The sequence below is a fragment of the Chiloscyllium punctatum genome, chromosome 13 (assembly GCF_047496795.1).
Source record: "Chiloscyllium punctatum isolate Juve2018m chromosome 13, sChiPun1.3, whole genome shotgun sequence".
In the NCBI taxonomy this organism is placed as follows: domain Eukaryota; kingdom Metazoa; phylum Chordata; class Chondrichthyes; order Orectolobiformes; family Hemiscylliidae; genus Chiloscyllium; species Chiloscyllium punctatum.
In genome coordinates, this window is record NC_092751.1 from 103,403,350 (window position 1) to 103,427,467 (window position 24,118).

At 43.7% G+C, this 24,118-nt stretch overlaps 3 protein-coding genes across 5 annotated transcripts in view; 2 read left to right on the forward strand and 1 right to left on the reverse strand.

Moving 5' to 3' along the window:
* Window positions 1-7,941, forward strand: part of dnajb12a (DnaJ heat shock protein family (Hsp40) member B12a) — a 29,012-nt gene extending 21,071 nt beyond the window's left edge. Inside the window, exons 5-9 of one of the 2 annotated variants that reach the window (XM_072583524.1) lie at window positions 1,105-1,181; window positions 3,604-3,716; window positions 5,783-5,955; window positions 6,770-6,925; window positions 7,515-7,941. In XM_072583524.1, the coding sequence (XP_072439625.1) occupies window positions 1,105-1,181; window positions 3,604-3,716; window positions 5,783-5,955; window positions 6,770-6,891 (485 nt within the window). In that variant the 3' untranslated portion in view covers window positions 6,892-6,925; window positions 7,515-7,941. The remainder of the gene's footprint in view (window positions 1-1,104; window positions 1,182-3,603; window positions 3,717-5,782; window positions 5,956-6,769; window positions 6,926-7,514) is intronic. The other variant, XM_072583525.1, reaches the window with a different exon arrangement.
* Window positions 7,942-10,572: 2,631 nt separating this feature from the next.
* Window positions 10,573-16,738, reverse strand: anapc16 (anaphase promoting complex subunit 16). Its single transcript, XM_072583526.1, has 3 exons — window positions 16,573-16,738; window positions 12,623-12,697; window positions 10,573-10,908 (listed from the first exon to the last, which is right to left on the reverse strand). The coding sequence occupies exons 1-3, from the start codon at window positions 16,697-16,699 to the stop codon at window positions 10,793-10,795; spliced, it is 318 nt and encodes a 105-aa protein (XP_072439627.1). The 5' UTR covers window positions 16,700-16,738; the 3' UTR covers window positions 10,573-10,792.
* Window positions 16,739-17,104: 366 nt separating this feature from the next.
* Window positions 17,105-24,118, forward strand: part of ascc1 (activating signal cointegrator 1 complex subunit 1) — a 56,289-nt gene continuing 49,275 nt past the window's right edge. The window contains exons 1-2 of one of the 2 annotated variants that reach the window (XM_072583527.1): window positions 17,105-17,232; window positions 18,797-18,918. In XM_072583527.1, the coding sequence (XP_072439628.1) occupies window positions 18,807-18,918 (112 nt within the window). In that variant the 5' untranslated portion in view covers window positions 17,105-17,232; window positions 18,797-18,806. Of the gene's footprint in view, window positions 17,233-17,268; window positions 17,816-18,796; window positions 18,919-24,118 lie in introns of those variants that run through there. The other variant, XM_072583528.1, reaches the window with a different exon arrangement.

A 24,118-nucleotide genomic window follows, 5' to 3' on the forward strand; every position in this document is an offset into this window, starting at 1 on the left:
TGCTGAAGCTCTATAAAGCCTGTCATCCTGCTCTTCTCCTGTACCATTTAGAGTATTTACTGTGCAGAAGGAGGCTATTTTGCCCATTGAGTTAATCCCATTTCTCTGTTTTATCCCCAATAACCTCTATTTCCTTCAAGAATCAATCCAATTTCCTTTTGAAATCATCAATGCCCTTCTGTTACTGTTTGCTGGCTAAAAACATTTGTCTCACATCCTTCCTGTATTTCTCGTCCAAAGATCTTAAATGGGGTGTCTCCTCAGCTAGTGGGAACAATGTTCCCTTGCCTAACTTATCTTTAATATTTTAGTCAATCAATTACCTTTGCAAATGTTGTGCTGAACTTGCCAATATCTGGCTGTCATTGGTTAATGGAAATTTCTGAGTCAAATTCAAATTGATGCTGGAAATATCAGTTCAAATCAGGAAAACAGGTTTAAATCATTTGCTTCAAAGGATAAAAGATCCATATAGTGGGTGGAAAAATGAAAGATGTATATTGGTCATTTTACTTATGGGTTCTTTCCTGGACACGTGAAGATTTGATAATACATTGTTGAAAATTATTTGAGAAAGATGGTTATTCAATTAAGTGCCAAACTCCATTAAAATAGGGCCAATGCAGAAATGTTCCCACGTTTAGTATCCAGATTTATGTTAAAGATGCACAACAGCTACATTTCAGTATGTATAAGTTCAATAGCTATGCACTGCTGCCTCTAGAACTAGGGACGTTATTATAAAATGCTCACAAATAAATTGTAAAAGAAATACAGGAGCAGTGCAATCATGTAGCTTACTAGCACAGATGACTAGAAATTATATATTTAAGAAGCCAGATAAGCGTTTGAAGGGGAAGGCAACAGAAGGCAATGTTGACGAGGTTAGATGCTCAGTGTTTATATGAGGCTCAGCAGAAACACTCACATCTATGTGCTGAGCTGAATAGCCTGTTTCTGTACTGTCAAATCTATGTAATATTGCTTTCTAAGTTTCATTTATAAAGATAATGACGTAGCAACTCTAACCTAATTCATCAGCGTGTTGAATGTCCTCTTCATCCTATTATTTCTTCTCTTCCACGCACCGTCTCTCCTCCTCAGGCAATGTCCATGTATATAGTAATGGGAGAATGCGTTACACTTACCATAGACCTGAGCGACGGGATCAGCAGGGTGATGTAAGTACACAAATCTTGCAGCACTGAAGAAAGACATGCATCTTGGCTATGCCAACTATTTGAAGGAACTGTACGCTCAACCCCCATTCCCCATTTCCTCTCACAACATTCAAACTTGATGCTTAAATCACATTTTTAATCCCATCTCTGTCTAAAAGCTGTCATGGATTTGGACTGCTTCAGGTCATGGAGAATTGTTCTGGATCTCTCCCATTAGAGTGAACGGCATCTTTGTATTCATCTACCCTACAAATCTTTCTAAAATTTCAAATACTTCAGTTAAATCGCCCCTCAACTTTGAAGAAAGCTCCTTTTTATAGATATAAAGTTTATCCAGTCTATATTAATGTAATAATTTAAACTCTAATAATAGTGGAATGAAATGGTTGGAATCATTTAAGATATAATTAAATGTTGCAAAGAAAAAGTGTGGAGTTTTCTAGGCGGTTTCTACATAAATGCAAGCATCCTTTAATTTGGGAAGCTATGGGCCATTTTGTTTAAGGGAAATCATGCATGTTTTAAGCTTTGCTGTGCTCTGATTGCTGTACCAAGCATCCAGGGTTTAAGATTCCATAAGGTGGCTTCAGTTACTTTTTTTTTCTGAAATAAAGTTAATTACTTGAGCTCTTTGCAGAGTTCTTAGTGTCTCTATGTAGGCTGTGCAACCTTTCAAATCAGCACTGAAGTATATAGGAAGCTGAGCATCTCTTACAGGAGTAGAAATGCATTTATCATTTTTTTTTCAACTTCTACTCGCTTACACGTTGGTTTTAGAATTATTTCGAAGTCAAAGAGTGTGGTGCTAGAAAAGCACAGCTGGTCAGGCAGTATCCGAGGAGCAGAAGAATTGACGTTTCGTGAATAAGCTCTTTATCAGGAATGAGGGGTGGCCACTGGGGCTGAGAGATAAATGGGGGAGAGGTGTGGGGGTGGAGGGAAGGTAGCTGGGTATGCGATAGGTAGATGAAGTTGCGGGTGACAGTGCTACCCTCGGAGAGGAGGATGGAGTGGATAGGCGGGAAGGACAGTTAAAGAGGGCGGTTTCCCTCTTTCATTCCCAATTGTTTTCCAAGTGTTACTTTATTTGCAGTTTTAACTGTGATCTTTATATAAATCAATGGATTCCTGAATATCAAACCTATGTTTTCCTGTATCTTCCTCAGGAAGTAACATTTAAACTCTGTATCATTCTTGTGAATCTGTGCTGATTCTACCCCCACCCCCCGCCCCTCCCCCCCCCCCCCCCCCCCCCCCCCCCCCGCCCCTCTCCTTTCCTACAGGCGAATGTATTCTTCCTGGATGTGGTTCCCAAAACCAAACGCACATGCTGCAGTTGGGAACTGACCAAGACTCTGTAAATCCAGAGAACTTGAGTTCACAGGTCACCCTAATAATTTGAGAATTGGAATTCAATTTTAAAAGACCTGAGTAAAAGTCACTGTTATGCTTTAAAGTTCTCACAAAAATCTAACTGTTCATCCACGTCCATGTGAAAAATAAAATCTGTCATCCTTACCTGATCTAAATGTGACTCCAGTGCCACACCAATGTGGTTAAATCAACTGAGCAAGCCACTCCATCTTGTCAAATCTATCCATGGCAACCAGGAGTGTGTGATAAATATCTGTATTGCTTGTGAAGACTACATCACAGAGTTCCACAGAATCATAGAAAGTTTATGACATGAAATAAAGCTGTTTACCTGATCATATCTGCACCAGATGAAAAAAAAGCTATCCAGCTTTAATTCACTTTCCATCTCTTGATTCATAGCCCTGTGGATTATGATGCTTCAGATATCCATGTATTTGTTTACATGCAATGTTGTGTTCTGTCTCTACCATCTTTTCAGGAAGTGAATTCGAAACTTCCACTATCCTCTGGGTGAAATCATTTCTTAACTCTGAAAGGATTTTCATGAAACAATTTGATAAAAGCAAGACACTGGGTTTCTTGAAGGAACTGGACAGGTTGTCAAAATCTCAAACCAGTGACCTCTATGACATATAACGAAGTGTATAGGAGCATCATACCTACAGTCCCCATGCCATCCTGACTTGGAAAGGTATTGCTGCTCCTTCACTGATGCTGAGACAAATTCCTGAAATGTCCTCCCTAACAGCAGTGTACCCCCCTTTCAATGCAGTGATTCACAAAGGCAGCTCATCACTACCTCTCAAAAGAATGAGCAATAAATGCTGGCCTAGCCAGCAACATCCAGATCCTGTGAATAAATTTTATAAAAATATGTTGCCAACGACTGGTTCAGGATTATTAGAAATTAGGGAATATTTTTGTGTTTATGGACAAGACTAAGTCAGAAAATGTTGCTATGCTTATGTTTGTGTATTTACGACATTTGTACCAATTAAATATTACTGGTCTCTGTGTTATCTAAATTAGCTTCTTGTTTCTTTAGCAGGGTGGATTGGCACTCTTTGTACAGCTGATGCCAATTTTGATTCTGATTCTCGTCTCTGTGATCAGTCAAATGATGGTGTCGAGCCCTCCATACAGTCTGAGCTACAGGCCGTAAGTAAAGCCTTCACTGCTAGATAAAATCTGATCATTTGTTCCGCTTCATGAGGACCTCAAGTCCGTTCTTTAGCTTAAACAACCTAACAAACATGAATGTTGGTTAAACTGGAAAGAAGATTGAAGTAATTTGGTTTGACAGAAATTTTTTCAGGATGGTTTAATCACTAAACGTTAAACAGGTGGCAGTGTCTTCATGGACCCTTTATTGTACAGTCCTTGCAGGCACTGAGGGTTTTAATGAGCATTGATTCCAGTTAGTTGTGTGAAGTGAAGAACATTTAGGGGCATCCCTTACCCTAAAGTTATTTCTCCTCCTGCAAAGTGTCTTCAATGAGTTTAGTAAATAATCTGCATTCATATGGCACCATTAACATAAACAAAGTCTTAAGGTGCTTTATAGGCCAACAAAATACTTACTGATCCAGGAAGGGAGAAACCATCACTTAAAGTGAAAAGATGTGATTTTGAGGGATGTTTTGACAGGTGGAGTGACAGAGCTGTGGAGATATTTTGGGAACAAGCTAAGGTAGCTGCCAGTTTAAGTTAGAGACTCTGGAGAGCTTTGCAAGTGTGGCTTAAGACTACAAGTGCAGTATTTGTGGATGGCAGGACCAAACAGGGTAGAAGCGTCAAAAGTTCATGTCCGATTTTGGTCTCCCTGTTTTAGGAAGGATATCATTAAGCTTGAGAGGGTAAGGAAGAGGTTTACCAGGATATTGCTGGGAATGGAGGGTTTGAGTTGTAAGGCGAGGCTTGATAAGCTGAGACTTTTTCACTGGAGAGTGGGTGGTTGAGAGGTGACCTTAAACGGCATTATAAAATAATGAAGGGTATAGATAAGGTGAGTGGCAGGTGTCTTTTCCCACAAATTGTGGGATTTCAAGACGAAGGGGCTTATTTTTAGGGTGAGAGAGGAAAATATTTTAAAAAGGCATGGGGGCAATTTTTTTTTAACACAATGGTTAGTGAATGGAATGAACTTCCAGAGGAAGTGGTGGATGCGAGTGCAGTTACAACATTTAACAGACATTTAGATAAGTACATGGATAAAATATGTTTGGAGGGTCTGGGCCAAGTTCAGGCAGGTGGACTGGTTTAGTTTGGAAACATGGTCAGTATGGACTGGTTGAACCGAAGGGTCTGTTTCCATGCTGTAGGATTCTATGACTGTCTTGCTGTAATGCAGGAAACATTGCAGCCAATGTGCATACAGTAATGTGTTAGTTCTTTGCTCATTCTTTTAGCCTGTCCAGGTCCTTCTGCAATTCTCCCTGTCCCTCCACTTATATGTGACTAAAAGCAATTTGTATTCATTACTCGGTCATATTTGACCCATTAGCTGGACTGAGAGTTTTGTAAATCTCTCTGGAAGGAAGTAGCAACAGAGATAGTGGGTACATTGGGAGTTATCTTTGGTAAATCTGTAGATTCTGGAAAGGTACCTATTGACCAGAAGGTAGCAAATATAACCCCGCTTTTTAAGAAGGGAGGAAGCAGAAGATTGGAGAACGGCAGATGTGAGTGGCAATAACACCCATCACAGTCACTGGCAATAAGACATTTCCTGCCTCCTTGCAACTTTCAGCCATCAAATATTAATTTAAATATCTAATTTCATTATGAATTTTTAAAGTATCGGCAGGATATTGTTCTAAAAACTCATGTGTAATATGTGAGTTTGTGCTTGCAATTGACCGCACAGATGTTATTTTTCAGCAGTGAGAAGGGACCATTAATTGGGTAGTGTTTTTATGTACCAGCCTTTATCTCAGGAGAGTCATCACCTCAAGTATCTAAAGGTTATTTTTAAACAACAAACTGGAAGAGGTGAGGAAAAGATGTATTGACTTAATTTGCAGTGTAAAATAGAATACATGTGTGTTTTATATAACACTGATATGCAGTCCTCCGCCCGAAATATTAACCATTTCTCTCTCCACAGATGCTCCCTGACCAGCTGAGTTTCCATCATTTTATAGCAGGTTTTCAAGCTATTGTGTTTTGGTAGAAACAATACCAATAGTGAGTGTTTCCTAATCTGAGCTGCCATTTGTTTGCAGGTCTACCGGTCACATTCACAGACGGACGACCGAGGTACTGAAGGTGCATTATTTTGTGGCAGATAAATTTGCGGCAGAGTATACAGGACATAACCTGAAGTTGGTGGAACAGAATGTGGAAGAAGATTTCATCGCAAACTTGCGGAATAACTGCTGGAAGGAGAAACAACAGAGTGAGTGATGCATGGGGAGTGGAAATAGTAATTTACGTGGAATAAACTGGCCAAGGCAGAGTTAAAGCAATATGTGGTCTATAAAATGCAGGCCTGCATCAACAAAATGAAAGCATTGTGTTCCCTTGTAACTCTATTTTAATATTACATGCTTTCTTCATTCACTCTTGAGATGTGGCAACCAGCATTTACTTCCCCTCCCTGTTTTCCCTTGAAAGGATGGCAGCGACCCAACTGCTTCAGCTGTTGCTAATTATGTAATAGAGGAACTGCCACTTATTGAGAAGTGGGGAGTTCCAGACTTTCACTCAAAAGTGATGAAGGAACTGTAGCTTGTGATTTGGACAGGAACTTGGTCATTGATGATGTTCCAGTCATGTCAAGCACACTCCCATTGCTGAGGACTGCAGAATTGCAGTGTGTTCCATACGTCAGTGAATGTAAGTGGAGATTATATCTTGCTGTCGTGTGATTCCAAGGGATCGTTTTATTTGAAGAGCACAGAACTATTTGACCAATCTTCAATCCTCCTCAACATCACCAGAAACAGATAAATTATCGTTTATTTCTTTAATATTTGTTGGTTGTAACTGCGTCTAAAGTGGCTGTTTTTCCTGTCTTAAGTCACTGTACATTAAAATGTTTTAGCATCACACCTTCAGATGTTGAGAAGCCTAGTGGCTTAAAAAAAAGTATTTTTCTGTTCTGCAAAAGTGATGTTGAGATGATTCTGTACTGCCAATAATGCAAAATCAATGTGAATTCTGATATAAATCTAGCCAATCTCATTAACATTTTTATTTTGTCTCTACAGAAGAGGGTTTGTTATATCGTGCCCGCTATTTTGGAGATGTAGATCTCTACCAGAGGGCCCAGAAAATGAGCACACCAAGCTGTACCAGGTTATCAGAAGTGCAGGCTTCCCTGCATGGTTAGAATGGAGTCTGCCACACCAATAACCAGAAACCAGGTACATCCTATAGATAGCAACCTTCATTTGCCTTTTGATACAGTAATTCATGAGCACCATGAATCAAGCTCTTTCTGTTTCTTTGGAGAAATATGCCACATAGCTAAATCAAGAGAATTTAGGTATGGTTTGAAGAGGACTAAGGAGGCTAAAGTGGAGTTGATGTTGTATTTTAGGAAATGTGATAGCCAATTTACACATCAAAGTCCAAACAATGGGATAATGATCAGGTAATCTACACCGATAGCAGATTACATTTTAAATATTAACCAAGACACCAGGGATAGTTTTCCTGCTCCTCTTCAAGCAGTGCCAGGAGATCTTTCATACCTGAGACAGCAGACATCTGAAAGTTTTCACCTCTGACGTTGCAGACCTCCCTCAACACATTATTGCATTGAAATGTCCACCTTGATTTCTATACTCAGGTTCTGGAGTAGGATATGGGAAGATTTAATAGAGAACTGCCTTCAACAGAGAGATTTTGGGGGATGAAATGTTCCTTGTTTAATTCAATAGATAGATATGTGGCCTGTTTTTGTCAACTTGTTACTCTTTGAAATTATTTGTTTCTTCACACATGGTATAGCGATGGGAGACAATGACTACTTCAAAATAAAACAAGACCCTTGAAATTGTCTTAAGACTGGATTTTGATTAGCCAGCAGCATTTCTGAAAATACTCACTAGCCTATGAGCAAACCCCCACCACTGGACTTTTTTGATGAACTGAAGCAAAGAGAGCCAACGTCTCCCGAGCAGCACCCTGCCGTGTAGACTGTGAACACTCAATTGGGGAGGAGACCGACATAGTGCAAAACAGGAGAGACATGACTACACATGAACCAAGTTTGTACATGTGCACTAGTCACTTCTAATGGAGCAAATCAACATATGTTGAATTAATGATTTGGAAATTATTTATAGTTGTATATACATTGTACTTTATCCAGGGGCTGAAATCAGTTGTAACTTATTTTGCTCTTCAATAGAAATAAATCTGTATTGTGAAAATACCAATGTCTCTGTTTAATTGTCCATATCACTTATCCATTTAGAAATAATTTCTTGGAGCATTATGTTTTCTGGCTAGGTATAATTTACAAAGGAAGAGCTGTGGACCATTCCAGGCTAAGTCTTTTGCTCAAAGTCTAATAGATAATAGGTGTACATAGGTTCCCACAAACCGCAAGTGACCATGCCCTGATTTAGCAATTGGCTTAGACAGAGGGGCTTCTGTTTTGTGGGATAGTGCCATGTGATCTTTTAGTATGCACTTCAAAAAAAGACAGGACCAGAGTGAGATTTGAACTCATAACTTCTTACTTAGAGGCAAGAGTACTATCCACCAAGCCAACTGGAATGGAATTGAAATGGCTGATTGTTAATTACCATCAAATTCACAAGCTTATCTATGTAAAATGATTCCAACAATTTGTACTTTGGAAGAGACAATATTATGAATCTCCACTAGTTGCTGAATGATGTGATGCTCTGCAAAAACCCAGTCAAACCAGAGCTCAGCAACAACTCCATGCAAGTTTCAAAATGCTGCATTCACAACAAATTAAACTTGCTGCAGACTGTTGAAGCTGGAGGGCATTTGACAATGAAAGGATTATTTAATGATATGCTTCTGCACTGCTAGTAAACCCTAGATCTCTGAAAGAGAAACACTTTCAACTGTAAAATCTCACTCCAGCAACTAAAGTATCCCTACAGCTTATGTCATTAATCCATCTCCCCACTGCCCAAACACATTTTCCCCTCAGTCTCAATTTGAGATCTCCATTCGATCAGGATGTAAGTTAGCTCACTGAGCTGGAAGGTTTGTTTTCAGACATTTTGTCACCATGACTAGGTAATATCAGTGAGAGACACCGGTGAAGTGCTGGTGGTATGTCCCACCTCTCTATTTATAGGTCTTGGTTTCTTAAGGTGGGTGATGTCATTTCCGGTTCCCTTTTTTCCAAGGAAAGATAGATAGGTAGGATCTAAATCTATGGTGTTTATTGATGGAGTTCTGGTTAGAATGCCATGCCTCTAAGAATTGTCATGCGTGGCTTTGTTTCACCTGTCCTAGGATGTGTATGTTGTCCCAGTCAAAGTGGTGTCCTTCTTTGTCTTTATATATGGAAACTAGTGATAGTGGGTTGTATCTTTTGGAGTCTAGATTATAATGGTGCTGGAAAAGCACAGCAGTTCAGACAGCGTCCGAGGAGCAGGAAAAACAACGTTTCAAGCAAAAGCCCTTCATCAGGAATAGAGATGAAGAGCTTTTGCCCGAAACGTTGATTTGCCTGCTCCCCAGATGCTGCCTGAACTGCTGTATTTTTCCAGCACCATTCTAATGTAGAATCTGGTTTCCAGCATCTGCAGCCCTTGTTTTTACCTTGTCTTTTGGAGGCTAGCTGGTGTTCATGTATCCTGGTGGCAAGTTTCCTGCTTGTTTGTCCAATGTAATGTTTTTTTTTAAAAAACAGTTCTTGCATGTTATCTTGTAAATAAGATTAGATTTGCTGGTAGAATCTAATGGATCCTTTAGTTTCATTGGTCACTGTTTAAGTGTGTTGGTAGGTTTGTGGGCCCCAGGCATAAAATTCACAAAAACAGGTGAACTTCACAGACTCCCATTCCTAGATGTGACAGTTGAACATACAGTTAACGGAGAGCTTCAAACCAGCATCTACAGAAAAACGGACCAAATACTTAATGCGGCTACGTTCATGGGTGTTGGGATGATTGAAATATCTTGACTTCAGAAGCAATTAGCTACATCACCCTGCAGCACCAAAGAACTACAAAAAGCAAAAAAATCTATACAAAAGGTTCAAGAAAAACAGGTACCCAATAAACACAATCTGCCGATTCCTCAAACAAACCCAAAAAAGCAGACAACGCAACCAAGAACTATAGCCACATTACCTTACATCAAAGACGTATCAGAAAGGACTTCCAGACAACTCAGACCCCTTGGCATCATGGTAGCCCACAAACCTGGCAACACACTTAACCAGCAACTTAACCAGGATCCACTAGATACCACCAGCAAAACTAATAATTTATAAGATGCCATGCAAAAATACTACATCAGACAAACAAGCAGGAAACTTGTCACCAGGATACGTGACCCACTCTCACTAGTTTCTATAGAAACAAAGAAGGACAACACACACAGCCTAGGACAGGCGAAACAAAGACACACCCGGGAATTCTTAGGCATGGCATGCTAACCAGAACTCCAATAAACACATTGATTTAGATCCCATCTATCTTCCCTTAAAAAAAAGAACCAAAAATGACATCACCCACGTTAAGAAACCAAGACCTATAAAGAGAGAGAGGCTGGTCATACCACCAGGACTTCACCAGAGACTGTCACCTATGATGTTACCTAGTCATGATGATGAAAAATCTGAAAACAAATCTTCCAGTCAGTGAGCTAACATACATACTGATCAACCTGAGCTGCAAATCTTCTCAAAAATCATTGATCAGTACATTGCTAGAGAATTACCTGCTGCATGTAGCCTCCCAAACACACATTAATAATTTAGTCGAGCTATCGGTTTTCCAGCTCTTTAAACCACCAGATCATCTTGCAATCTAAACGCTTAATGTTTGAATTTAGCAGCCAACCCAAAAAATTTATAAAAGTTGATTTATTAACAGTTCAGCTCATAGATCCAAACATCATTTTAAAAAGCCTTAATAACAAAGCAGTACCCTGAACACACAACCCCCTTGTCTGTTATGTACATTTAAAACAGTATTTAAACATGCACATTTTTACACAGAAAAATAATTGTATTTAATCTCCCAGTTACAATCTGGCAAGTTAGTGGAATAAATCCAATCTCTCTCATCTCATCCAGAGGAAGGAGTGAAACCTAGTAGCTGTTCGATTGGTTTGTAGCGCCATTCGTCCGCCTCTAACTCCTCGACCAAACTGGCTAGTTTTTCCATTCGGGAACACTGTTGCTCTAAGTGGAGAGAGTGAATGAATGTAATTCTGATCGGCAGAAATACTTTGATTGCTAGTTCACTTTATTTTGTTTAGGTTCCCAAATAGATATCATCTGAAAGGTCGGCTCAGCTTAACTTTAGTTTCAGGAGACCAGATGTGCTCCTCTGCCTAGTTTGTCTCAAGTGACAGTTTGGTGCTTGGAGACTTTGAATACTTATAACTTTAAAATTTCCAATTTCATCCTGCTATAGAAAGGATATTAATAAGCTATAAAGATTGCAGAATAGGTTTATTAGGATTCTACCTGGGCTGGAGGGTGAGTGTTATATAAAGTGTAGGAGACTATGGGGTAACCATACAGAGGTCTAGAAAATCATGTGAGGTATGGATAAGCCAACAGCTTTTTCCAGTGGTAGGGGAGTCTCGAGGGCATAGTTTAAGGGAAGAGGAGAGAAATACAAAAGGGTCCAGAATGATAATTTTTCATACAGAGGGTGGTCAGTGTCTGGAACAGACTTTCAGTGCTAGTCGTGGAAGCGAGTACAATTTTATCATTGAAGAGACATTTAGATAGGTACGTGGGATGGGACAGGTATGGAGGAATATGGGTTAAACGCAGGCGAATGGGTCTAGCTTAAATGGTGAAAACAGGATGGCATGGAAAAGTCGGGCCTGTTTCCATGCTATAGCCATCTATGGCTCTGAAAAAAACTTTGCACACAAGTTATGCTTTTCAATGGAATATGAACTATATGATTGCAGTACATCAATTTCTTTGAAATCAAACAATTATGTCCAATGTTACTATTCAATGAGAAACTGGTTACTTACTCATTTGTCTCAATACTGGTTAAGGCAAAGCACACGCTGCATTTGAAAATGACTTACTGGTGTCAAATTAATCAATCACACGAATCACTTGGTGGCATTTGACAGAATGGGTAAAGTAATACTGAAAGTTTGCATTTCCATCAGGAATAAAATTCAATAAACAAGACAGTCACTGTTTAAAAATAAATGACCAGCTATTTAAAAAAAAGATACAAAATTATATTAAATGGCATAGCAGGCTCAAAGGGCCAAATGGCCTACTCCTGCTCCTTGTCCAGATGTTCTCAAAGAAAGACAAAGGCATACCAGATAGTTTTTGCTGGATAAATTTGTATTTTCTTTCATTCTTTCAACTGCTGGTGAGACCATTCTGAATTGAGATTATAGTAAATCCTCTGTATTTGTGAAATCATAAATTCACATCCGCGCCAAAAAAATAAAATTCAACACCTACAGGCAATACACAGGTTTCTGCAATTTTAACCTGTTTTTATCCTACTTTTAAACTAACTCCACACTTGTGAATGCTGTTACTTGTGGAGGTTCTCAGGAATGGAACATTCTTGGATACAGAGGAATGACTGTAAGTATCACTTCAGTTTTTACAAAAAGTTAATGGAATGTGGGCTTGACTGTCTGGGGCAGGATTTATTTCCCATCCCGAATTCCAACAGTCAACCACATTGCTATGGGTCTCAAGTTACACCTAGGCCAGGGCACTGGGTAAGGAAAGATTTCCTTCCCTCATTGGTGAGCCAGATGGTTATTGCAACAAATTTCACCATCCCTTAACGGGATATGAACCTCCATTCCCAGAACATTAGCCTGAGGTTCTATATTATGAACCTATTGACTTTACAACCAAGTCGTCACCACCTCATCATGGGACATGATTTTACCTCGTTTGACCTGTCTCAATGTGTGAGCCACCTGATAGCTGAAAACTGCTTCACACAAGAATCTTTCCGTTGCATCTGTAAACGAGAAAGAAGCTTTGAAATACAGTCCACTTCATTATTGACAAGTGCGTGCTAGCAAATTCTCCCACAAAATATTTAATCTGTACAGATACATTTTTCTTTCCCCTGTCCTTTAATAAATGCAGTTTACAACAGTGAAGCTTTATGGATAATGCAATGTGTGCAAACCGTTAGCATGTGTCAGCAAAAGTTTGGACAAAGGATGAGATTTTAAAGAACGAGTTCACAGATGACCAGTAGCGGGGTTCGGGAGATTATGCTTGTAGAAACGGGAGGCATAGCTTCTAATGGTGGATCAAAACTCAGACATGCTCATGTCGTTAAAATCAACTGAACACAAATCTTAAAAGGGTAGAAGGAGCTGGAGGACATTATACACAGGGACGCAAGATGTTTGATAGAGGTATCTGGAAGACAATGCATTACAGTCATCTAGGAACAAAGGTGATGGATCAACAGGAATTCACAATCATAGAGACATACAGCATGACCAACTTGTCCATGCTGACCAATGTCCTAAATTAATCCAGTTCCATTTGCCAGCATTTGGCCCATATCCCTCTGAATCTTTCGTCATTACATGTACCCATCCAGATGCCCTTTAAAATGTTGTAATTGTACCGACCTCCATCATTTCTGGTTATTTTGAGCTATGAGCTGCAGAGTTGTGGATGAGCTTATGTTTCCTGAAGGGGTGGAGTTTGCAGAAAAGTACACATGCACTGGAGGTAGCTGTGTGAGTATACAATAGATTGATGACATGAAGAAACTGTACTACAGTAAGAGGCCAAGTAAATTGGGTTTGTATTCTGTTTGAGTATTCCAGACAGCAGAGGGGCGAACACACTTTGTCAAGTCCTTCAACTTGAGGATCTTGGGGTCACAGAATTCTGCTGTGGTCTGGGATATCCAGGATGATATAGAGTCATAGAGATGTACAGCACGGAATAAGACACTTCGGTCCAAATAGTCTAGGCTGGCCCAGATATCTGAGCCTAATCTAGTCCCATTTGTCAGCACTTGGCCCATATCCCTCTAAACCCTCCACATTCATATACCCATCCAGATGCCTTTTAAATGTTGCAATTGTACCAGCCTCCACCACTTCTTCTGGCAGCTTATTCCATACACTCACCACCCTCTGAGTAGAATGGTTGCCCCTTAGTCCCTTTTATATCTTTCCCCTCTCACCCTAAACCTATGCCCTCTAATTTTGGACTTTGCCAACCAAAAGTAAAGACCTTGTCTATTTATCCTATCCATGCCCCTCATGTTTTAGTAAAACTCTGAGGTCACCCCTCAGCCTTCAATGCTCCAGGGAAAACAGCCCCAGCCTATTCAGCCTCTCCCAAAGCTGAAATCCTGCAACCCTGGCAACATCCTTGTGATTCTTTTCTGAACTCTTTCAAGTTTCACTACATCCATGCAATAGAACATGACCTTCCAACTCCTGTACTCAATATTCTGACCAACAAAGGAACGCATACCAAACTCTTTCTTCACTATCCTATCTACCTGCGACTCCACTTTCAAGGAGCAATAAACCTGCACTCCAAGGTCTCCTTGTTCAGCCACACTCCCTAGGACCTTTCCATTAAGTGTATAAGTCCTGCTCTGATTTGCTTTCCCAAAATGCAGCACCTCACATTTATCTGAATTAAACTCCATCTGCCACTCCTCAGCCCATTGGCCCATCTGTTCAAGATCCCATTGTAATCTGAGGTAATCTTCTTCACTGTCCACGACATCTCCAATTTTGGTGTCATCTGCAAACTTACTAACTATACTTCCTATGTTCATATCCAAATCATTTATATAAATGATGAAAAGTAGAGGGCCCAGCATCAATCCTTGTGGCAATTCACAGGTCACAGGCCTCCAGTCTGAAAAACAACCCTCCACCACCACCCTCTGTCTGAAGGACGAGAAGGATGAGGGGGGGGGAAGAGAAGGATGAGGGGGGGGGAAGAGAAGGATGAGGGGGGGGAAGAGAAGGATGAGGGGGGGGGAAGAGAAGGATGAGGGGGGGGGAAGAGAAGGATGAGGGGGGGGGAAGAGAAGGATGAGGGGGGGGGGGAAGAGAAGGATGAGGGGGGGGGGGAAGAGAAGGATGAGGGGGGGGGGAAGAGAAGGATGAGGGGGGGGGAAGAGAAGGGAAGGACGAGGAAGGGGGGGGGGAGAGAGAAGGACGAGGGGGGGTGGGGAAGGACGAGGAGGGGGAGGGGGGGGGGGGGAGGACGAGGAGGGGGAGGGGGGGGAAGGACGAGGAGGGGGAGTGGGGGGGAAGGACGAGGAGGGTGGGGGAAGGACGGGGAGGGGGGGGGGAAGGACGAGGAGGGGGGAGGGGGGGAGGGGGGGGAAGGACGAGGAGGGGGAGGGGGGGGAGGGGGAGGGGGGGGAGGGGGAGGGGGGGGAAGGACGAGGAGGGGGAGGGGGGGGGGGGGGGGGGGAAGGACGAGGAGGGGGAGGGGGAAGGACGAGGAGGGGGGGGGGGAAGGACGAGGAGGGGGGGGGGGAAGGACGAGGAGGGGGGGGGGGAAGGACGAGGAGGGGGGGGGGAAGGACGAGGAGGGGGGGGGGGAAGGACGAGGGGGGGGGGGGGAAGGACGAGGAGGGGGGGGGGGAAGGACGAGGAGGGGGGGGGGGGGAAGGACGAGGAGGGGGGGGGGGAAGGACGAGGAGGGGGGGGGAAGGACGAGGAGGGGGGGGGGGGGAAGGACGAGGAGGGGGGGGGGGAAGGACGAGGAGGGGGGGGGGAAGGACGAGGAGGGGGGGGGGGGAAGGACGAGGAGGGGGGGGGGGGGAAGGACGAGGAGGGGGGGGGGGGAAGGACGAGGAGGGGGGGGGGGAAGGACGAGGAGGGGGGGGGGGAAGGACGAGGAGGGGGGGGGGGGAAGGACGAGGAGGGGGGGGGGGGGAAGGACGAGGAGGGGGGGGGGGGGGAAGGACGAGGAGGGGGGGGGGGGAAGGACGAGGAGGGGGGGGGGGGAAGGACGAGGAGGGGGGGGGGGGAAGGACGAGGAGGGGGGGGAAGAACGAGGCGGGGGGGGAAGAACGAGGCGGGGGGGGAAGAACGAGGCGGGGGGGGAAGAACGAGGCGGGGGGGGAAGAACGAGGCGGGGGGGGAAGAACAAGGGGGGGGGGAAGAACAAGGGGGGGGGGGAAGGCGAGGGGGGGGGGGAAGAACAAGGGGGGGGGGGAAGAACAAGGGGGGGGGGGGAAGAACAAGGGGGGGGGGGAAGAACAAGGGGGGGGGGGAAGGCGAGGGGGGGGGGGAAGGCGAGGGGGGGGGGGAAGGCGAGGGGGGGGGGAAGGCGAGGGGGGGGGGAAGGCGAGGGGGGGGGGGAAGGCGAGGGGGGGGGGGAAGGCGAGGGGGGGGGGGGAAGGCGAGGGGGGGGGGGGGAAGGCGAGGGGGGGGGAAGGCGAGGGGGGGGGGAAGGCGAGGGGGGGGGGAAGGCGAGGGGGGGGGGAAGGCGAGGGGGGGGGGAAGAACGAGGCGGGGGGGGAAGAACGAGGCGGGGGGGGAAGAACGAGGCGGGGGGGAAGAACGAGGCGGGGGGGGAAGACCGAGGCGGGGGGGGAAGACCGAGGCGGGGGGGGAAGAACGAGGCGGGGGGGGAAGAACGAGGCGGGGGGGAAGAACAAGGGGGGGGAAGGCGAGGGGGGGGGAAGGCGAGGGGGGGGTGAAGGCGAGGGGGGGGGGAAGGCGAGGGGGGGGGGGAAGGCGAGGGGGGGGGGAGAGAGGGGGGGAGCAAGTCCGGCCCTCCTTCTCCTTCTCCTCCCCCTCAGCCTTAGCCTTTTCCAGATTCACCTTCCCGGGAATGTGTCCGGGGGAGCCCCGAGCCCCGCCCGCCGCCGGGGCCCCTCACCTTCCAGCAGCTCTCCGGCCCCTTTGGGCGAAGTGAAAAGCACTTTCCGCGGAGGAGTCAGCTCAGAGACTCCCCCAAAACCCCCCGCCGCTGAGGACGAGGAAGACGATGCCGCTGAGGTGGCCATGACAGACACACTGCCGTAAACCGATACGGCCTCGATTCCCCCCCCCGGCACAGTTTACGGCAGGAGGTCACATTTTACCGCACTTCACGATATTCGTTTCCTGGTTACGTGTTGGGTGAACTCATTATTATTGGAGGGGGGGGGTGTCATGTATTTTTTCATTATTTTTGTCAGGATACCCATTTTTTTAAATTAAACATGTCCCCAAATAATACAATAAAAATGATTAGTGCCAGTTGTAAAAACAAGGAGCGCAGCGCCAATTTTTATTTGTATATGTGTGTATTTGATAACAGAAGCAGAGCACCCCCATTATCTATGGTATTTAACACTTTGGGCCTTGAAAAGGCGAATCAAATCTACTCCATGTGTAATTTAAATTAAAAATCGGAGTGGTTTGTCCCTCCCTTCCCATCGTGAAGGGGGAACAATTGGAGACGGACACCGGAAGTGATTGGCTGAGTCACCGGAAACGACGGATTAACGTGTCGGACCGGGTCGATCAGTTTCTCACTTCACTCTGAGTGCTCTCGGTGTGTGTAATACCTTTTAGTTAAAGCATTAACCAACTTTCTTCACTTCCTCCGCCAGGGGAGGGGGAAATAAAAAAAAAACAATTTTATTTGATGTGGTAACCTTTAACAACAACAACAACAACAACTGGGGTTTGTATAACGCCTCTGTTATACAAATCAGCCCAGACGAAGGGCTTTTGCCCCAAAAGTCCCTTCTCCTGCTCCTCGGATGCTGCCTGCTCTGCTTTTCCACACGTTTTGACAGCGGTCACCAGCATCTGCAGTCCTTTTGTATAACGCCTCTGTCGAGTTGAGATGTTTCCCCCAAAGCTCTTGGCTGGAATCCCATCCAGCAAAGTTAGATACCGAGCGAGCCGCCGTGGGACGTATTTAACCAAAATTCGGCTTTGACTCAAGTTTGGGGGGTTCAGGGCCAAAGCAGCATGAAGCTGTGGTGGAGTGATTCTACTGAGGGATGTTATAAAGGCGCATGAACTTGCAAGACCTTGTACCAAAACAGTTTCAGCGATTGTGGTGACTGGATCTTGGGTTCAAGTTAGGGAGTGCAGTAGAGTTTTAAGTGGCCTTGTGTTTTTTGGAGGTGAGCCAGAAATGTTTTGGGATAGTCAAGTCTAGAGTTAATTAAATCATGGGTGACCTTTGCAAAATGTTCTGATGCATGTATTTGACAGTTTTTACTCTGAATGATGAGAGTCGAAAAATGTGGGTGTAAACCCTTCATATGCCTGAATTATAGACTCTCCTGCTCCTTGGATGCTGCCTGACCTGCTGTGCTTTTTCCAGTGCCTCACTTTTTGATTCTGGTCACCAGTCAGAGTCCTCACTTTCTCTGCATCCTCTAAAAAGTCCTCACTTTTTCAGGGCGGCACGGTGGCTCAGTGGTTAGCACTGCTGGCTCATAGCACCAGGTTCAATTCTAGCCTTTGGTGACTGTGTGTGTGGAGTTTGCACATTATCCCCGTGTCTGCATGGATTTCCTCTGGGTGCTCCAGTTTCCTTCCACAGTCCAAAGATGTGCAGGCCATGCGAAATTACCCTCAGGGTTAGGTGCATTAGTCAGAGGAAAATAGGTCTTCGGAGGTTCGGTGTTCACTTGTTGAGCCAAAGGGCCAGTTTCCACACTAGGGAATCTAATCTAATCTTCTCCGAATGATGAGAAAACAATTAGTGAGAACTCGAATATCAAATGAGGAGGTTAGAAGATATTTTTGCATTTTGCATCAGGACTTTAAGTTCCCTACCAACAACCATGTTGGAATCAGAATCCACAACAACTTTTGTGGCTTACTACAAAAATCAAATTAGTGTATCAAGGAAAGACAAGAAAATATCTAATTGGCCATCTCTTTCAGAGAGCTAGCACAAGAGTAATGGGTTAAACAGCTTTCATCAATTCTGTAAAATTCTTATCAATTGATTATGTTGCTTATTACTGATGGTTGGCAGCACATTTGAGGGTTTCATAGCTTTTCATGAATCTACAATGCATTGAGCTTCATTTTATTGATCAGCAAAGCTCATCTTGTGTTTTATCCATTGTTGGGTGACCTTTATGGTGAAGACTGGATGAAATGGAAGTTCTTCGGCCAACACTGATCAATATTGACGGACGAATTTACCGCAAAAACCATGTCAAAGAGCAGGTGTACCAGAATGAGGAAGAGGATGACTTTACTTATTCCGGTATGTGTAACAGCTCCATCTGTAAGCACTATCTGAAAACCGAACTAGTATTTTTACTTCTAAAAAGTTAAACTAATATCAAGCCCTGCTATAGTCTTGTTTATATATTGATTGAGACAAATGATGCCTGGAAATCACTTTATATTTTTGTTAAAGTTCATTTCCTACCTTCAATTGCAATGTTTGTTTGTTTTTTAAAATAATATTTGTTATTTTACGTGAGACTAATATTGTGAACTTAGCTACTTTGCTTGGCCAACTGTTTCTGCTCTTGATTGCCAGCTGTGAAAAGAAATAATTCCTCAGGTTTCTATTAAACCTTAACCCTACCTGACCCATACTCCGAATCTGAGGAGGTTTGTGGTGCAGTGATAAAGTCCCTACGTCTGGCTATGAGCTGTAGTTCAAAGCCCTTGCCAGGACATATTGACCAACAAAGGTTTGTAACATGGTCAACCAGGCTGATTATCAACACGTAAATCCTTCCAGTATGCTCGATGGCATTCAGTAAGAACATTGATGGTCGTCTGGTTGTTCATCCTGCAGAAGACAATGGCATACACTGCAATACGTTGCACCATAAGCTTGGACCATCCAGAAGTCTATGGCCCAATTCTAGGAAACAAAATGGGAGAAAAGACGAGCAGACTTTGAATCTTTTGAGTGATGACTCATGTTGCGATAATCTAGTGAGAAGGGAACAAAGACTTAGATCACTCCATACGTGTAAAACTTCAGTTGATTTTACCTCATCATTTTGTTGTTGCACTTAATAGCTTTGTCGCAGTCTGAGACAAATCCAGTCCCTCTCAGTATATTGAATGTGTCTTGTCCTTTTTGAGACAGCTTCTTCCAGGGTCAAGAATCCAACCTTATCTGAGTGTTTCAGAGCTTGTGAGGCAGTGTGATCTGAAGATTTAGTTTGATCTTGATTGGCAAATAATCTGGCACTGCTACTTTGTTGTTTTATTTTCTATTGCCTTACATTGAGCAACTTCAATGGAAAAGTGCCATGATATGTTAGTTTATACTGTAACATAGGGTGTGTGACTTATTTGTATTTTAATACAGTTTATTTCAAGTTTAGATTTTAAAATTTGAATTATAGCACATAAAATTGTGTTTTAAGGGATTGCTAGAAATTGCCAGAAAAGCTCAGCACATCTGGCATTATCTGTGTGTGGGGAAAAAAAACAGTTAACATTTCAGGTTGAGTGACCTTCCCTCAGAGTTCCTCACTCGACCTGAAACGTTAACTCTGATTCCGATGCTGCCAGACCTGCTGAGGTTTTCCAGCAATTTCTGTTTTTGTTTCTGATTTACAGCATCCATAGGTCTTTCAGTTCTCATTTTGATTTCTTTTAAAAATAGTTTTAAAAAGGTAGTTTTGGAAAGTATGGGAATTTGTTATATTGGCAGAGTTTATGGGCAGAAGGGCTCATGCCCGAAACGTTGATTCTCCTGCTCCTTGGATGTTGCCTGACCTGCCCTGACCCCAGAGAAAAGACTTTGCCTATTTACCCTGTCCATGCCCCTCATAATTTTGTAAATCTCTATAAGGTCACCCCTCAGCCTCTGACGGTCCAGGGAAAACAGCCCCAGCCTGTTCAGCCTCTCCCTATAGCTCAAATCCTCCAACCCTGGCAACATCCTTGTAAATCTTTTCTGAACCCTTTCAAGTTTCACAACATCTTTCCGATAGGAAGGAGACCGGAATTGCACGCAGTATTCCAACAGTGGCCTAACCAATGTCCTGTACAGCCGCAACATGACCTCCCAATTCCTGTACTCAATACTCTGACCAGATGCCGCCTTCACTATCCTATCTACCTGCGACTCCACTTTCAAGGAGCTATGAACCTGCACTCCAAGGTCTCTTTGTTCAGCAACACTCCCTAGGACCTTACTATTAAGTGTATAAGTCCAGCTAAGATTTGCTTTCCCAAAATGCAGCACCTCACATTTATCTGAATTAAACTCCATCTGCCACTTCTCAGCCCATTGGCCCATGTGGTCCAGATCCTGTTGTAATCTGAGGTAACCCTCTTCGCTGTCCACTTCACCTCCAATTTTGGTGTCATCTGCAAACTTACTAACTGTGCCTCTTTGCTCGCATCCAAATCATTTATGTAAATGACAAAAAGTAGAGAATCCAGCACTGATCCTTGTGGCACTCCACTGGTCATAGGCCTCCAGTTTGAAAAACATCCCTCCACCACCACCCTCTGTCTTCTACCTTTGAGCCAGTTCTGTATCCAAATGGCTAGTTCTCCCTGTATTCTATGAGATCTAACCTTGCTAATCAGTCTCCCATGGGGAACCTTGTCGAACACCTTACTGAAGTCCATATAGATCACATCTACTGCTCTATCCTCTACCATCCTCTTTGTTACTTCTTCAAAAAACTCAATCAAGTTTGTGAGACATGATTTCCCATGCACAAAGCCATGTTGACTATCCCTAATCAGTCCTTGCCTTTCCAAACACATGTACATCCTGTCCCTCAGGATTCCCTCCAACAACTTGCGTCAGACTCACCAATCTATGGCTGGTCCTTACTATCTTTCTTAAATAATGGTACCACGTTAGCCAACCTCCAGTCTTCTGGCACCTCACTTGTGACTATCGATGATGCAAGTAGCTCAGCAAGGTGCTCAGCAATCACTTCCCTAGCTTCCCACAGAGTTCTAGGGTATATCTGATCAGGTCTTGGGGATTTATCCACCTTTATGCATTTCAAGACATTCAGCATTTCCTCCTCTGTAATATGGACATTTTTCAAGATGTCACCATCCATTTCCCTACATTCTATATCTTCCATGTCCCTCTCCATAGTAAATACTGATGCAAAATACTCCTTTAGTATCTCCCCATCTCCTGCGGTTCTACACAAAGGCCACTTTGCTGATCTTTGAGGAGCCCTATTCGCTCCCTAGTTACCCTTTTGTTCTTAATGTATTTGTAAAAACTCTTTGGATTCTCCTTAGCCCTATTTCCAAAGCTATCTCATATCCCCGTTTTGCCCTCCTGATCTCCTCCTCAAGTATACTCCTACTTTCTTTATACTCTTCTAAGGATTCACTCGATCTATCCTGTCTATACTTGACATATGCTTCCTTCTTTCTCTTAACCAAACCCTCAATTTGTCTAGTCATCCAGCATTCCCTACATCTTCCAGCCTTTCCGTTCACCCTAACAGAATATACTGTCTCTGGACTCTTGCTATCTCATTTCTGAAGGCTTCCCATTTTCCAGCCGTCCCTTTACCTGCGAACATCTGCCTCCAATCAGCTTTTGAAAGTTCTTCCCTAATACCTTATAGAGGTTTACAAAATTATGAGGGGCATGGATAGGATAAAGAGACAAAATCTTTTCCCTGTGGTCAGGGAGTCCAGAACTGGAGGGCATAGGCTTAGGGTGAGAGGGGAAAGATATAAAAAAGACCTAAGGGGCAGTTTTTACACACAGAGGGTGGTACGTGTATGGAATGAGCTGCCAGAGGATGTGGTGGAGGCTGGTACAATTGCAACATTTAAGAGGCATTTGGATGGGTATATGAATAGGAAGTGTTTGGAGGGATATAGGCCAGATGCTGGCAGATGGGACTAGATTGGGTTGGGATACCTGGTCGGCATGGACGAGAGGGCCGAAGGGTCTAGTTCCGTGCTGTACATCTCTATGACTCTATAAGTGTCATGCTTCGTCGTCTTCCAATTTAGAACTTCAACTTTTAGATCTGGTCTATCCTTTTCCATCACTATTTTAAAACGAATAGAATTATGGTCGCTGGCCCCAAAGTGCTCCCCCACTGACACCTCAGTCACCTGCCCTGCCTTATTTCCCAAGAGTAGATCAAGTTTTGCACCTTCTCTAGTAGGTACATCGACATACTGAATCAGAAAATTGTCTTGTACAAACTTAAGCAATTCCTCTCCACCTAAACTCTTAACGCTATGGCAGTCCCAGTCGATGTTTGGAAAGTTAAAATCCCCTACCATAACTACCCTATTATTCTTACAGATAGCTGAGATCTCCTTACAAGTTTGTTTCTCAATTTCCCTCTGACTATTGGGGGGTCTATAATACAATACCAATAAGGTGATCATCCCTTTCTTATTTCTCAGTTCCACCCAAATAACTTCCCTGGATGTATTTCCAGGAATATCCTCTCTCAGCACAGCTGTAATGCTATCCCTTATCAAAAATGCTACTCCCCCTCCTCTCTTGCCTCCCTTTCTATCCTTCCTGTAGCATTTGTATCCTGGAACATTAAGCTGCCAGTCCTGCCCATCCCTGAGCCATGTTTCTGTAATAGCTATGATGTCCCAGTCCCATGTTCCTAACCATGCCTTAAATTCATCTGCCTTCCCCGTTAGGCCCCTTGCATCGAAATTTAATGCTGTTTATTAGTCCTACCTTGTCCCTGCCTGCCCTGACTTTTTTGTTCTCAACTGTACCAGTCTCAGATTGATCTCTTCCCTCACTATCTCCCTGCCCTCCCCCCCCCACTAGTTTAAATCTTCCTGAGCAGCTCCAGCAAATTTCCCTGCCAGTATATTACCTTCCCATTGTTTTTGTGTCATATGCAAACTTCCTACTATATCCAAATCCAGATCATTTATGTGCACTGAGAAAAGCAAGAGTCCCACTTCCAACCCTGGGTGAACTCCATATTAAACCTCCTTTCAGCCTGCAAAAAGATCTGTTAACCATTGCTCTCTGTTTGCTATCACTCAGCTAGTTGTGTGTCCACATGGCTATTTAATCCATTCCCTATTGTTTTGTGTACAAGTCTTTATGTGGTACTGTGTTAGAAGTCTTTTGGAAGTCCATGTACCCCATGACAACAGCCTTGTCTCTCTGCTGTGTCTTGAAAACCTTCAGCCAATCAGTCAGACCTGATTTTCCTTTCAAACTTTTCTCTGAAGCTCCTGAATTTTTTCATGTGAATATTTATTTTATCCTGAATAATTGTTTCAGGAAGCTTCTCCACCATTGAAAGGCTGAGACTCAGTATTAATATGATGATTTCCGTTTCTGTGATTCACCGCTACCTGTTCCCTTATTTACATTAGGAGTTTGCATATTTCGGTGTTGAGTGCCAATTGCAAATATTGTACTGGTGCACTCCTGGGGACTCCCTGTAAATAGCTGCATTTTCCTGCAAACACCTAACAAATACTGACATGTCCCTTGGACT

Bases quoted from the DNA above. Each gene is read 5' to 3' on its own strand.
- anapc16 (XM_072583526.1), bottom strand. From the start codon at position 16,699: ATGGCCACCTCAGCGGCATCGTCTTCCTCGTCCTCAGCGGCGGGGGGT. The intron at 12,698-16,572 runs GTGAGGGGCCCC...TCTCGTTTACAG, and splicing joins GGCCGGAGAGCTGCTGGAAG to ATGCAACGGAAAGATTCTTG. The intron at 10,909-12,622 runs GTAAAATCATGT...CTCTCCACTTAG, and splicing joins ATTGAGACAGGTCAAACGAG to AGCAACAGTGTTCCCGAATG.